The 14194-nt window shown below is 39.9% G+C and overlaps 1 protein-coding gene across 3 annotated transcripts in view; it reads left to right on the top strand.

Moving 5' to 3' along the window:
• The window catches only part of LOC131685733 (glutamate receptor ionotropic, kainate 2), a 245096-nt gene that overhangs the window by 189398 nt on the left and 41504 nt on the right, over nucleotides 1–14194 (top strand). For all 3 annotated transcript variants that reach the window (XM_058969655.1, XM_058969664.1, XM_058969647.1), the window contains exons 10-11: nucleotides 11392–11780; nucleotides 11846–12106. In XM_058969655.1, the coding sequence (XP_058825638.1) occupies nucleotides 11392–11780; nucleotides 11846–12106 (650 nt within the window). The remainder of the gene's footprint in view (nucleotides 1–11391; nucleotides 11781–11845; nucleotides 12107–14194) is intronic.

The following is a 14194-nucleotide window of genomic DNA, read 5'->3' as shown; positions in this document are numbered from 1 at the left end:
CATCGCAGTTCCGCTACGGCGGATAGGGCGGGGTGCGGTTAAACTGAAAAACTACCGGGTAGCCACGGACTGACATGGAACCAGGGGATAATCCGCTTAAATTGTACCTACTAGTAGCCTGGGTGACTGGGAATCGGAAAACGTGAGCTGGTGTGTTTGCTTATGCAAATAGGCTGTATATCTATTCGCACCAGTCGGCCAGCCAGCCAGACGGCAGGGCGGGGGACAATTAAACATTTATCGAGAACGAGAACCGAGTGGCGTTTAATTAATCATGGCACGTTCAATTGCTTTGAACGAAACAGAAAAAAAAATCCCGACGGGGGATTTACATGGTATTACACCCTTCGACGGTAATTTATCTTTGCGTGAAAATTTTAAAATATTTAATGTTACTTCTATGTAGAGCTCCTGATCGACCAATCTAGACTTTTAAAATCATTTTTTGAATACCAATCTCTTCAGCTCTGGGCTTCATGGGCCCTTTTGCTGATGATCTCTTGTGCTTTTATACTGTTGGACTCACGAATCTCCGACTTCTCAGACTCTCCGGATTGACTGTTGGACACTTACAATCCTGCATTTCTAGTCCCTTTGGCACGTGGACTGTCAAGCTCTTTCGCGCTCGGATTCTTGGAATTTTCCAATATCAGACTCTTGGGCTCCTATACTCATAGTATCTTGGATTCTTGAACTCTTGGTTTCTCTGTTTCTTGACCTATTTGGTTCTACAACTCGCGGACTCTGGAACCATTCGACTCTCGAACTTCTTATATTTTGTATACTTATACTCTTCAACTATCGACTATTGGAATCTTGGAAATCTTGAACTCTTGGTCTCGGGGACGCACAGGCTCTATGATTGATGGACTTTTGGGTTTTGGGACTCTTAACCTCCTCGACTCTTGGTTTATTGGTCTTGTCAAATATTGGACTCTTAGACTCCTAGACTCTTAGAATCTTGAACACTTGAATTCGTGGTCTCTTGGACTATTGCACTCTTGGATATTTAAACCCTGTGACATTTGATCTATCGGACTCTCAAGTTCCTTGATTTATGAATTCTTATATTCTTCAATTATCGCAATTATGATTTTTTTATCTTGGATTGTTTGACTCTAGGACACACGAACTTGTGGATTCTCGGATACAACTCCATAACCCTTAATTTTTTAACTTTTAGGCTCTTAGATTCTTAAATTCTGAAGCTAACTGATATTCTAGAATTTTCGGACTCTGGCAGTGGGTCTTTTACACTTTTGAACTCTCGATCTTCTTGACTCTTGGATTCTTGAACTTCTTAACTATTAGACGCTTGGACTCTTAGTATTTTGGAATCTTGAAAACTGGTATCCTTCGGCTCTTGGTCTTATGGATTATTTCAGTCCAGCACTTATGGACTCTAGTACTCTTGGACATCCTTTCTTCTCTTCAACTATCGGAGAACCCTTATGCGTTTGACTTCATAGACTCTCAGACTATGCGATTGTTGGACAGTTGAACTCTTGGATATTTGCACCCTTTGACACATGGTCTTAGACACTTCGGACAACTATCGAACTCTTTGGAATCTTACATTGTTAGATATTTTGAATGCTGAACCCATGGAATCTTGATCCCTTAGACTGTTTGACTCTAGTACTCACGGACCTTCAGATCACGAATCCTTGGACTCTTAAAATTCTTATCTCTTAAATTCTTGGACTCCTAAGCTATCGGACTCTTTCATTCTTGTAATCTTTGACTCCTGGGCTAATTGAGCCTAGAACTCACGAAATCCTCAACTTTCAGTTTTTTTCGTACTTTGGGGCTTTCGAACTCCCTAACTCTTGGGTTCTTCGAATTTTTGATATTCGGATTGTGAGACTGCTAGATTATTATCCATATAGACTCTCGAACTAATTGACTGTTGAACTCTTGAAATATACATGACATGTATTTGAACCCTTCGACACTTGGCTTTAGGAACTTTCAGAGACTGAAAATCCAAGACACTTGAATTTTTTAATTCATCAACTGTCGGCCTCTTGCGCTCTTGGAGTTTTGAAATCTTGAACTCATTGATTCTTGGTGACTGTTTGACTCATGAGCTCACGGGCTCTATGGGTCTTTTGGACTCTCGAACTCTCAAACTCTCCGTCTCTTAGATTCTTCTACTCCTCTAACAAACGATCTCCTGAATTCTTAGACTTGTGGAACCTCGAACTCTTAGATCCTCGGTATCTTAGACTGTTAGACTTTTGGATATTTCAACCTATCGTCACTCAATTACTTGGACATTAGGACTCTTGAGCTCATGGACTCTTAGATTCTTGGAATCTTCAAATATTGGACTCTTGGGCCCGTGTAATATTGAATTCTAGAACGTTTCACTTGCCGGATTTTTCAACTCTTAAGTTCTTTAGGTTTAGACTATCGGCAATTGGATTCTTCAGCTCTTAAATTTTTGGACTCTTTGTTACTTGGTTTCTGAAACTTACGGACTCTCAAACTTCTTGACTTTTAGATTCTTCAGCTCTTCAACTATCGAACTGTTGGATTCTTGAAATTTCGAAAAGTTTAATAACTCTTGAAATCTTAATTTATTGGACTGTTAGCTTAAAGCACTCATGGACTCTTCGACCCTTAAACTTTTGGGCCCTCTACTATTTTAACAATAAATACTATCTACTCTAACAAGAAATATTACCTAATCTTACAGGAATTAAAGTTTTTTGAAAAATCTAAACTGTACTCAAATTAAAAAGCGCTACTGAAAATATATTTTTTTCTGATTATTAGATCGTAGTTTCAAAAAATACAAATGCAAATATTGGAATTTTTTATTTTAAATATTTTAAACATTAAAATATATAAAACAGCTTAGATTAAAATGAACAAATGAAACAAAAGCCTCATTTCACAAAAGTTTTTTTTGAGTGTTACATCAAATAGAAAAATTGAAACAAAGAATAAAAATCACAGACATTGCAAGAAGTAAAAGCATAAAAAGTGAAAATAAAAATAAATAAAATAGAAAAAAAACGAAAAGTGGACAAAAAGTAAACCAAAATACGAAAACGAAAGAATTTTAATTTTCATATCTTCCGTTTCTTCTAGTCTTAAATTTGCTGAAAATAGCCAACCAAAAAAAGACACCAGTGTTTGGATGTTGTGTCTTACTGGTGCCAATTTGGTTGGTTTGGATTTGTATCGTCTTACTGGCCCCAAGTTGGTGTCAGTTACTGATGAGTTGATGAATTCGGAACATCTAAATAAAGCGAAAATTTGTTTATTGTTGAACTTTATTCTTTGTTTTTAGGCTTTCCTCTTTTGTAGCTTTTTTTCTTTAACCTATTTGTCCAGTTTTTAATATTTTTTTGCGTTTTCGCCCATTTTACATATTTTTCGTTCCTTCACGTTTTTTATTAACAATTTATACAAAAAGGTTTACCTAAACTGCAAAAACGAAGAAAAAAAAAATTCCCTAGAAAGCTCGTGTTAGGCCACAGCGACACTTCTGCTGAATAAATCAAACTCATTAATACCCAATATTCAAAATATTTTAGACAGTTACTAACGAAAACCACGACCGTTGTGAAAAAGCATTCAAAGTTTAAATAAAAATGATTAATAAAATTTACGATTTATTCGGCTATGCGACGTGGAAAACCGACATTTTTCAATCTATTGTAGGCGCAGTCGTTAATATCGAGCATCTCGGAGACCTAATCGAATATTGGGAAGTTATATAAGTTTCGCATTTCATTCGTCGTTCGCTAATCGAATGAGAAGCATGTAGACGCACCGTCTGACGGTGCAACTAGAAAAGGATAATCTAGATTTGTGTCGCCCATATATTGTTGCGCGTGTTATTTGCCTTTATCAGCCTTATTCTGCATTATGACGGATCGCTTTTTCGAATGAATGTGACTTGCAATCTCAATAACTATGCAAAATCAAACGGGCGTCAGGTTCGATGGAATCACATTCGTTCGAAAAAAAAACAATCCATCGTAATGCAGAATAAGGCTGAAGATTTGTGGGTTGATCTATATTGTGATGAACAAATTCCAATATTCAGAGTTTCGCGGGGAGTTTGCTAAGAAAATTGTGTTACTGAATAGATTACCGACCGGTTTGCTGTTTACCCCTTTCATGCATTTCATTTAATTGCTCATATGATTCTTTTTATTAATATTATTCATGTTATGATGCTTAGCTCTGTTATGGTTTTATTTAACCGAGTGAGCTAAATTAGTTTAAGAATTTATTGTATTTATATATTTTGAAAAGAAAAGTAGTTTTTTATGCTTTTTTCAGAAGAGTTTGCAAAAGCAAATTTCACTCAAAGGGGCTTTTCCCTACTTCTTAAAAAAATTCAAGTAATAAATAAATAAATAAATACATTATTCATGTTGTTCATTTATTTAATTTTTATCATTTCATTAGTTTTATTCGTATAATAATATTTTCACTTTAATCATTTCATACACTTTATTCTTTTTGTTAATTTAATTCACTCCATTCCGACTTTTTATCTACTTAAATTAGGATTTTTGGTGGAACACAACGAGTAAAACAGATCGAAATGGTGAGTTAAGCAAAATAAATTATGCAAAAAAATCCCCCAGAGGCAGGATACGAACCTGCAACCCTTGGCACTCCAGTTCAATGCATAAACCAGTTCAGTTTGTGAAATTTCGCTGAGAAAAGTTATTAACTAAAGAAGCAGCATGACTTCAAAACAAGTGGATTTTATTATTAATCATAGCAACCCTGTTTGAATAGCTCCATCGTTATACAAGTGTAAACTAGACTTGCCACCCACCACTCGCGTATGGCAGGTACAGCTATTCAAACAGGGTTTCTATGATTAATAATAAAATCCACTTGTTTTGAAGTCATGCTGCTTCTTAAGTATAATAACTTTTCTCAGCGAATTTTCACAAATTTACAATGTTCCACGAATTGTTCAGTAGAAGAATACCTTTAGAAATATATAGTGCTGAGGTGATTTTTTAAGAATTTGTTTTTAATTTTAACCGATTTTCCATACTAATTTCCATATAAACTTTGAATTTTTTGGAGGGTCCGTAGACACAACCTATCGGTACCAAAATTAGCACAATTACTAAGGGCCATAAAAGGAATCAGTAAAGCCTGGTGGAGCTAAAAGTCAAAAATTGAATCAGTCTAGTCATCATATCCCAGGGATAGCATCAGGGTTTATACATTGGGCCGGAGTCCCAAGGGTTGCAGGTTCGAATCCTGCCTCTGGGGAATTTTTTTCACACAATTGCTTTCGCTTAACTTACCATTTCGAACTGTTTTCCCACTGGGTCCACCAAAAAGTCTTAAATATGGTATTGGCAGTAATGTCAAGAACCAAAAAAAAAATGAATTATGTGTGCTTAATTTATTTTATTAGTTTGATTTATATTAATCATTCTACTCCATTTATGAACTTGATTTTTTGCCTTTCTCATATAGACAGGTTATGCAATCATTTTTCATTTTTCGTTTTTCTGGTAGCACTGTTGTGAATCAGTTTGTTTATTTTTGTTCGCGTATTTTGGATCGTTTTTTTGTGTATATTCAGTGATTTTTCATTTAGAATAGAGTTTGCGCCCTCGCCTAAGCTGCAGTTATTGATCAATTGACTCATAATTTGTGATTCTTGGTCGTGCGGTGACAATTGACAAACATTTTGTTCTCCCAAAGTGTCGTCGGTAGTGTTAGAATCCTTGTGAAACCGTGGATGCATATCGAGAAAGCTTATTCGCGAAGTAGCTACTGCTGCCTACCTGTAGGCGATTCGCAATGGATTCGATCTGCCTGCAGTGCTCCGAGCCGGTAACCACTTTGAATCAGCTGAAATGCCAAGGATTCTGCGACAGAATCATGCATCTATCGTGTTCAACGCTCACTCGTCCGAAATTGGACATGAATATATTCTGGCTCTGCGACAGCTGTGTGGATTTGATGAAATCCTCCGCAGTGAATGCAGCTTTTACAGCATTGAGCGAAGCGTTCCGTTTGCTGACCGACACACATAAAACAGCGCTTGAAGCATTAAAGGCTGAAATGGAGAAAACCAGAAAATCAGTGGAATCCGCAACGACATTGCCTGCAACTCCCATTTCATGGCCCGTTCCAAATAGAGCTGGAGCCAAACGTGCTCGCGAGACCGAGGATGATAAATCTCTTTCTAAATCCGATGTCCCCAGCCTAACGTGTGGCAAGAAAAAGGGTGATGTAGCAAAGGTACCCACAATCACTGTTCAACCCGCTACTAGTAAATGCTGGATTTATTTGTCGCGAATTGCCACCACCGTTTCTGAAGACGAGGTTGGTGCTATGGTTAAGGAGTGCCTTTCAACGGACGATCCGGTCGAAGTGAAGAAGTTAGTGAAAAAAGACGCAAATTTGAGCGGGCTTAATTTCATTTCTTTCAAAATTGGTGTTGACCCTAAACTTCGTGAAATGGCCCTCAATGCCGAAACTTGGCCGGATGGGATGTATTTCCGCGAGTTCATCGACTTTCGGCAAGAACGTACTAATGACGGGAAGCAGGGGTTTCGGAAAACACCTCGACTGGGATAAATCCATCGCAAATAGCAGTTATTTTAGACTACGCACCGACAATTCGTCTGTTGATCAACGGCAACCGGGACGCACCGTAGAAAGCAATATGGAATCCCCCAATCCTCCCAGCACAGTCGTGCCTCTCGCAGTCAGCAGTATCTTCAGTCGTCCCGGCCCTGTGTCTGGGAATGGAGGGGGGGATGCTGCTTGGAGCAGCATCGAACAAGTATGGGCAGCGATAAAATTGGGAAATCGAACATTATATATATGTGTGGTTTATTTCCCTCCCGATAAAATTCGCGACTCTGCACTAGTTGATTCTCATTCTGAATCATTGACTTCTGTTGCTGCGATGGCGCAACCCACTGACGAAATCATGATCCTCGGCGATTTCAACCTTTCTACAATAAAGTGGCGTTCCATTCATAACGGATTTCTACAACCCGACCCAGACGAATCTGTTTTTCATCCTGGCAGCATTACTCTTCTGGATGGCTATAGCACGGCTACACTTCTGCAGATTAACAGCACAACGAACGAGAACGACCGGATTTTAGATCTATGCTTCGTTAATGCCAGAGATCAATCGCCGCATATTTCCACCGCCCTCGCCCCGCTAGTAAAGTATGTTCGCCACCATCCGCCTCTACATCTTACACTCCAGGACGTACCGCCTATGAAGTTTTCGAGCCACGCGCCCACCGTGTGTTACAATTATAAGCGAGCCGACTATAGCAGCATTCTGAATATTTTACAAAGCATTAACTGGGATTCTGTGCTAAGCAAGGATGATGTGAACTCCGCCGCTGAAACGTTCTGCCATATAATGAGCTACCTTATCGATCGTCATGTCCCAAAGTGTAATCAACGAAGTGATCAATCCCCCTGGCAGACAGCCGAGCTACGTCAGCTAAAAACTGCGAAAAGAGCAGCATTACGAAAGTTTACCAAACGCCGTACCTTGTCACTGAGAGCTTATTATGTAAGGCTCAACAACGATTTTAAAAAACTGAACAGTTTTTGTTTTTCAAACTATCAACGAAAAATGCAACGTAAGCTTAAGTCGGATCCTAAATCGTTTTGAAGATACGTCAATGACCAGCGGAAAGAAACCGGCTTGCCTTCTGCAATGTTTTTGAATGGCGAAGCTGGAATCATGCACAAGCCATATGCAAATTGTTCGCCTCTAAATTTGTGAGTGTGTTCGTCAGTGAGACATTGTCCTCGCAGCAGATTGACGTTGCAGCTAGCGGCGTGGTCCAACTCGAACGGTCAGTGAATGAGATTCGTGTAGAGCACTCGGATATTGTATCAGCAGCATCCAAGCTTAAAGCATCGTCATCTCCCGGGCCAGATGGTGTCCCTGCTGTGTTTTTGAAAAAGTGTATATCTGGTTTGGTGGAACCACTCTGTCAACTATTCAAAATGTCACTGACAACCGCGATTTTTCCTCAATTGTGGAAAGCAGCTTTCATCTTTCCTGTCCACAAAAAAGGTGATAAGAGGAACATTGACAATTATAGAGGAATTTCTGCGCTCTGTGCCATTTCAAAGCTCTTTGAGTTAGTCGTGGTGGAGTCAGTGTTTTTTCACTGTAAGGAATATATTTCTAAAGACCAACATGGATTCATGCCGAATCGATCGACGTCGACGAATCTACTATCTCTAACCTCTTTTGTGTCCGAAGGGTTCGATGCGAATCAACAAACTGATGTTATATATACTGACTTATCTGCAGCTTTTGACAAAATCAATCAGGATATCGCAATCGCTAAATTGGAAAAACTTGGCTTCAGTGGATCACTGTTGTCGTATGCAGATGACCTGAAAATTTTCAACAGAATTAAGAGCCGAACGGACGCACTTTATTTGCAGCAGCAATTTGACACTTTCAGCAGATGGTGTGAAAACAACCGAATGAATCTGAATCCGGCGAAATGTTCTGTGATATCGTTCTCCAGAAAAAAAGATCCCATTGAGTTTGAATATAACTTGTCTGGAGCTCTTGTTTCCCGGGTGAGCTGCGTTAAGGATCTTGGAGTGCTGTTAGATTTGAAATTTACATTTAAGAATCACATTTCGTATGTTGTTGGTAAAGCATCGCGAAGCCTGGGCTTCATCTTCCGTACGGCTAAATCCTTCACAGACATTTATTGTCTCAAAAGCCTCTACTGCTCTTTAGTGCGCTCCACGCTGGAGTATTGTTCGGCAGTCTGGAACCCGAATTACATGAACAGCAGCGATCGAATTGAAGGCGTTCAACGAAATTTATACGGTATGCTCTTCGACGCCTGCCTTGGCGCGATCCTTTTCGTCTACCAAGCTACGAGAGTCGGTGTCAACTCATCCAGCTCGATACCCTTCAGCGCCGTAGAGAAACTGCAAGAGCCTTATTCATCTCTGATCTTCTGTCAGGACGCATCGATTCTCCAGATTTACTAGAGCGAGTCAACATCCAAGCAAGGTCCAGAACGTTACGCGGAAACGTTCTTCTGAGAGTGCCGTTTCGACGAACTATTCAAACAGCTAATGCCGCTATCACGGGACTACAACGCCTCTTCAATCGTGTGTCGCACCTGTTCGACTTTCATTTGTCTCGGATATCTTTAAGAAAGCGATTCCTGCAGTTTTTTAAATGTAATTAGTTTAAGTTTCCATCATTGGGGCCGAGTGCGGCCTGTTGATGCGTACGATAAATAAATCATTATTTTCTTTTTGTTTTTTTTTATTATAGAGGTTTTAACCTTAAGGCCATTTGCTTCTTTTTGGGTTAGGGAAATCTCTATTGGAAAAATTTCTAAGGCTATGTGCGCGGTTGGGGCTCGAAACCTGGTGAGCTGCGTACAGGGCAATCGATTTACCAACTACGCTACGCCCGCCCCTCATTGAAAGTTTATTATTTCCTATAAACTGAGTAATTTCGAGTTTCTAGAAGAGCATTCAAAAAAATTGTAAGCTTCCCATTGACAAGCAAGTTATTGAGGAATTCGTGTTTTTACGAACATATACAAAAAAGAGTGCAATGTTTAAACGCATCAGTCAAAACAAAGACCTACTTGAATTCCATGCTAAATTTACGATTTTAACCTCCAAATCCTGGACCTCTAACTGAGTAATAATTATGAAACTGTATTTTCAATGAAAATCAAGCTTCATTTTGGTACCGGGAAAAAAATGAAAACAATTTTTTGATATTAAGGTTGTTTTTTGTGTGCTTAGAATTAATCTCGTCGGTAACTAGTACAAACTTGGTGTCTAGTTAGACAATGTATCTAAACTAGTACTCAAATTGGCAATAGTTAGACACACAAAAATTCACACATGTGAAAGTCTAAAGCAACTGACTTGTCCCGGGAAGCAAATACAGAAGCTCTGATTTGCTGACGGATAAGCGAAAACGAACTTTTGTCTTTTGGCTAAGAAGCCAAACGCCTGGCATTATGCAATATAATTTCTCAAAGCGGAAAATTGAATTAATCTAATTTGCGCATTAAGGCACTAAACCTAACTTAAATTAAATTTTTTTTTGTGTTTCGAACTAGTGCTTATTTGGGTACTAGTTTATATACATGGCCTAACTAAACAGCCAGTTGGTGCTAGTTACTGACGAGATAAATTCGAAACACGCAAAAATCAAACACGCAAAACGGCCAGGCCTACTGTGCAGAGATGTTTCAAAATTAGACGGCAATAAAATTATTCATTTAGTGAATAATTTAATTAACGAATTGTTAATCTTAAAGGAGGAAGAAACGAGGACAACCTTACCGACCGTTTCAGTTTAAAGGGTATATAATAAATCGTTGGGAGTGACTTGGCTAAGAAGGTTAATGTCATTCCTTTCACAAATATAAGAGTTGTTCATGCGGCATTTTTTTAAATATTATATATGGACTAGCTGGGGGCTACTTTGTACACTTCTTGAATTCGATTTAAAATAAAAAATAATTTTATTTACGTTCATTGAAATATCATTAATTCATACTGATATCAGACTTTCGTTCAATCATAAAAAAATTACCCCCACCCCCATCTTAAGTTATGCACTTTTTAAGTCAAGAATTCCGAAATAAAAACCGAACCAGTTCTTTCACGGCTAAGATCACATTATTTTACAACCGCCAACTTTGGAGGTTAAATGTCTTTTAAGAAATTATGCAATATAATACAGAGCATCTCTTTAAAAAAATAATTTTGGTGAATAATCCTCCTGGGAAATAATTATGGAGAATAAACTCAAAACATTATTTAGAGGCTCGGTATCTTCGGTAAAGTTGTTGGTAATGATATTAGAAACAACTTTTTTGAAGACACAAAAATCTTCAAATGTTCATAAAAATCGATCCTGACATACTAGAAACAAACGAAAAATGCCATTTTTCATCGTTTTTCTTCTTCTTTCCGAAAAACAATGTGTGGTCTCAGAACACTCAAGATTTTCTGTTTTGCCGAGCCGAGTCTCATTTTACGAGCCTTCAAACACTTTTATCGACCCTTCAAGTGTTTTGTTTGTTTTGGTAAACAGTGTTAAGAAAAATGACATGGTTAAAAGATATGGTTCAACAAATGTCAAAAGTATAATAAAATTAATAAAAGTACGTCTGTTAGAAAATATTGATAAACTAAAGTGTGCAAAGAAGCCCCACATATCCAAAGTAGCCCCGCACGACGGTAGCTTCTTTCGGTTTGCTATTGGCTGCCTTTGAATAGGTAGCTTATGATTGTCTCGCTGTCTTCTATCTGGCACTAGTGGGATTCACTAGTGAATTCGTTCCAGTCATGCCAGCGGCTTCTAACCTCAACCATCTTCCACACTCGTTTCAGGTCGAGATGCGTGGCCTGACGGACGTCATCAAGTTTGACCATCAGGGCTTTCGCAGCGATTTCGTGCTGGACATCGTAGAGCTGGGACCGCAGGGATTACGCAAAAGCGGAACCTGGAATTCTACTTCGGGGGTCAATTTTACCCGCACCTACGGCGAACAGCAGAAGGAGATTGTCGAAATCCTTCAGAATAAGACACTGATCGTAACGACCATCCTGAGTGCACCGTACTGCATGCGCAAGGATTCCGCCGAAAAGTTGACGGGGAATTCGCAGTTCGAGGGCTACGCGATTGATTTGATTCATGAGACGTCTAAAATTTTGGGATTCAATTACACGATTCGGCTGGCGCCGGATGGCCGGTACGGAAGCCATAACAAGGAGACGGGGTGAGTGGAACAAATTTTAAATTTGGACAGAAGAGTATTTTTTTTTTGGCACTATATATTTACAGCGAATGGGACGGCATGATCAAGGAGCTGCTGGAGCAGCGTGCCGATCTGGCCATCGCCGATCTCACCATCACCTTCGACCGGGAACAGGTGGTGGACTTTACGATGCCATTTATGAATCTCGGCATTTCCGTGCTGTACCGGAAACCGGTGAAGCAACCGCCGAATCTGTTCTCCTTCCTCTCGCCTCTCTCGCTGGACGTGTGGATCTACATGGCGACCGCTTATCTCGGCGTTTCCGTGCTACTGTTCATCCTGGCGCGGTGAGTGTTTGAACCGAACGGCGTTCGGCGTTTTTGTGCAGATAGTTAGGATAACGGTTTTTTTTCTGTTGGTGTTTGTTTTTACCTCACCGACCAACCGGGTGAACAGAGCGATGGCCGATGGTCGATGATGACAGCAGCAGAAGCGAACGCTGAAATTAATGGCTTGCGGATAACACTGGCAATATTTCACGGTGATAAAAGCTTGAACGAATGGTGTTTGAAACTCTTTGGTTGACCCCTGCCTTCAATGATGCGAGATGGGGGTTGGTGTGTGAATTACAGAAACGGTTTCTGTTGAATTTTATATAATGAAAAATTGCTTCAGAGTGGTAATAGCCATTCCCAGAAGTTGGTTAACCAAATAGTTCTCAATCTTCTGCATTATCCTTATACGATGATCAGAACGGAACCGCTCATCAGAATTCATAAAACTTTTCAAGTGTAAATAAAATTGGCATCACTGTTCCTTTCAGTGCTTTTCATGGCCCCGGCCATAAGAAAAGCCCAAACCTCGAATCGTAATCCATAGCTCATAAAAAGAAACATAAATTATACCGAAGAAAAATGAGAGTCTGTTGTTTTTTCCCTTTCTCCGCTTCAAAATGAATTCCTGTACCTCCACCATGTCACAGAGATTGGAACGAAACTATTTGCTGTTCGTTTTTTATTCGCATTCAATCTGTGACTGCGCCTTCGCGGCTGCAAAGGGGAAACGGTGGGGTTGAGTAGCAATAAAATATGATTGAATGTGTTGTGAAGCCAAGGTTTTTTGGCTTGTGTTGTTTTGAGATGGGAAGATGGTATAAAGCAAACGAGGGTAAAATATTACCACAGCAATCATTGGAAAAAGCTCTTTATCCTTCGGAAAGATTTTATCTGATTCCAGGGCTCTGAGCAGAAAGTGATGAGATTTTTACCAAATGGGAATAAAGTTGCCGTAATCTTGCTCGCAGTTACCCGTTCTACAAAAAAAACGTGGCCATGCTCAAATTCCCTAGCAACGTTAAAACCGCAAATCGACCTCCAAGAAAACAAAAAAAAGGCTACAGAATCCAATAACCCGTCCCATCGACCGAACCTGGTGGTTGGCCACAAAACAAAAATCGCCGAATCTTAATTACGCTTCGGCGTGGCAACTCGTTCACGGCCTTGTTTACGTCTGTTAGGAGGGTGTAAAATTTATATCCAAACCCGTCGTTCCTCACCCCGTTCAATCGGGGCGGTTGAAAGGGGCCGAACCAGGGGTGGATGGCGACCGGTTGCGGTAATTAAACCAACGGCTCTTGTTGCCACGGAAATTCGCGAGCTTTTCGTCCTCTCTGTTTGTGTGTGTGTGTATGCTGTATTTAGCAACCCACAGTAGATTAAAGTAAAGCACCAGCAGAGGGAATTGATGAAGTTTGCCGGAGCGTGAGTGGCGACGAACGTTGATGTTGGCCGATTCACGAAGGCTCAGCAGGTTCAGGGGGCTGTGGGTTGGCACTAGCGTCGATAAGCCTAGCGAACGGCCCGAACATGCCCATTAAAGTGAAGGGGGATGCTGGTCGTCCGCAACGCGGCGTAGTGGGACGTAGTGATTTTCCCGTATTGCTGTGGGTAAATTTTTGAGTAGGTTCATTTTGTGCGTAATTACGAAAAGCACACAGGAACCTTGCTCAAATATGTTAACACATTTTACTCGTGTCGCTTTTGCTTGAGAACCATGAAACGAAACCGGGTTAGTTACTTTGAACAAACGCGATGGGTTGATGAATGGCACTCGCTGATGTTCAAACTAAAACAAACGTTTTTAATGGAACTCGCGAAACAGCGACGGTCTGAAGCAAACTCATATATTTTGGGCCAGAACACCCCATTGTCGGTTCAATGTGGAGAAAATGACTTCAAACGGCGAATTTCGAACTCGAACAAATGTTGGCGGCGCCCTCTCAGATTTTAATGAAAGTTTCTGTACATGAAAACTTTGTCACAAAAAGCCACTTTGCATACTTTGTTTTTCTAAAAATAATCTAGACTGTCTTTTGAAAAGGGTCAAACTTTTTTTTTACCATTTATTCAAAGTCCAAAAATGACAAATCCTTCAAA

This window comes from Topomyia yanbarensis, chromosome 1, assembly GCF_030247195.1.
Source record: "Topomyia yanbarensis strain Yona2022 chromosome 1, ASM3024719v1, whole genome shotgun sequence".
Taxonomy (NCBI): Eukaryota; Metazoa; Arthropoda; class Insecta; order Diptera; family Culicidae; genus Topomyia; species Topomyia yanbarensis.
Note: the sequence above shows the minus strand (reverse complement) of the source record. Positions and strands in the feature narration are given on the sequence as shown.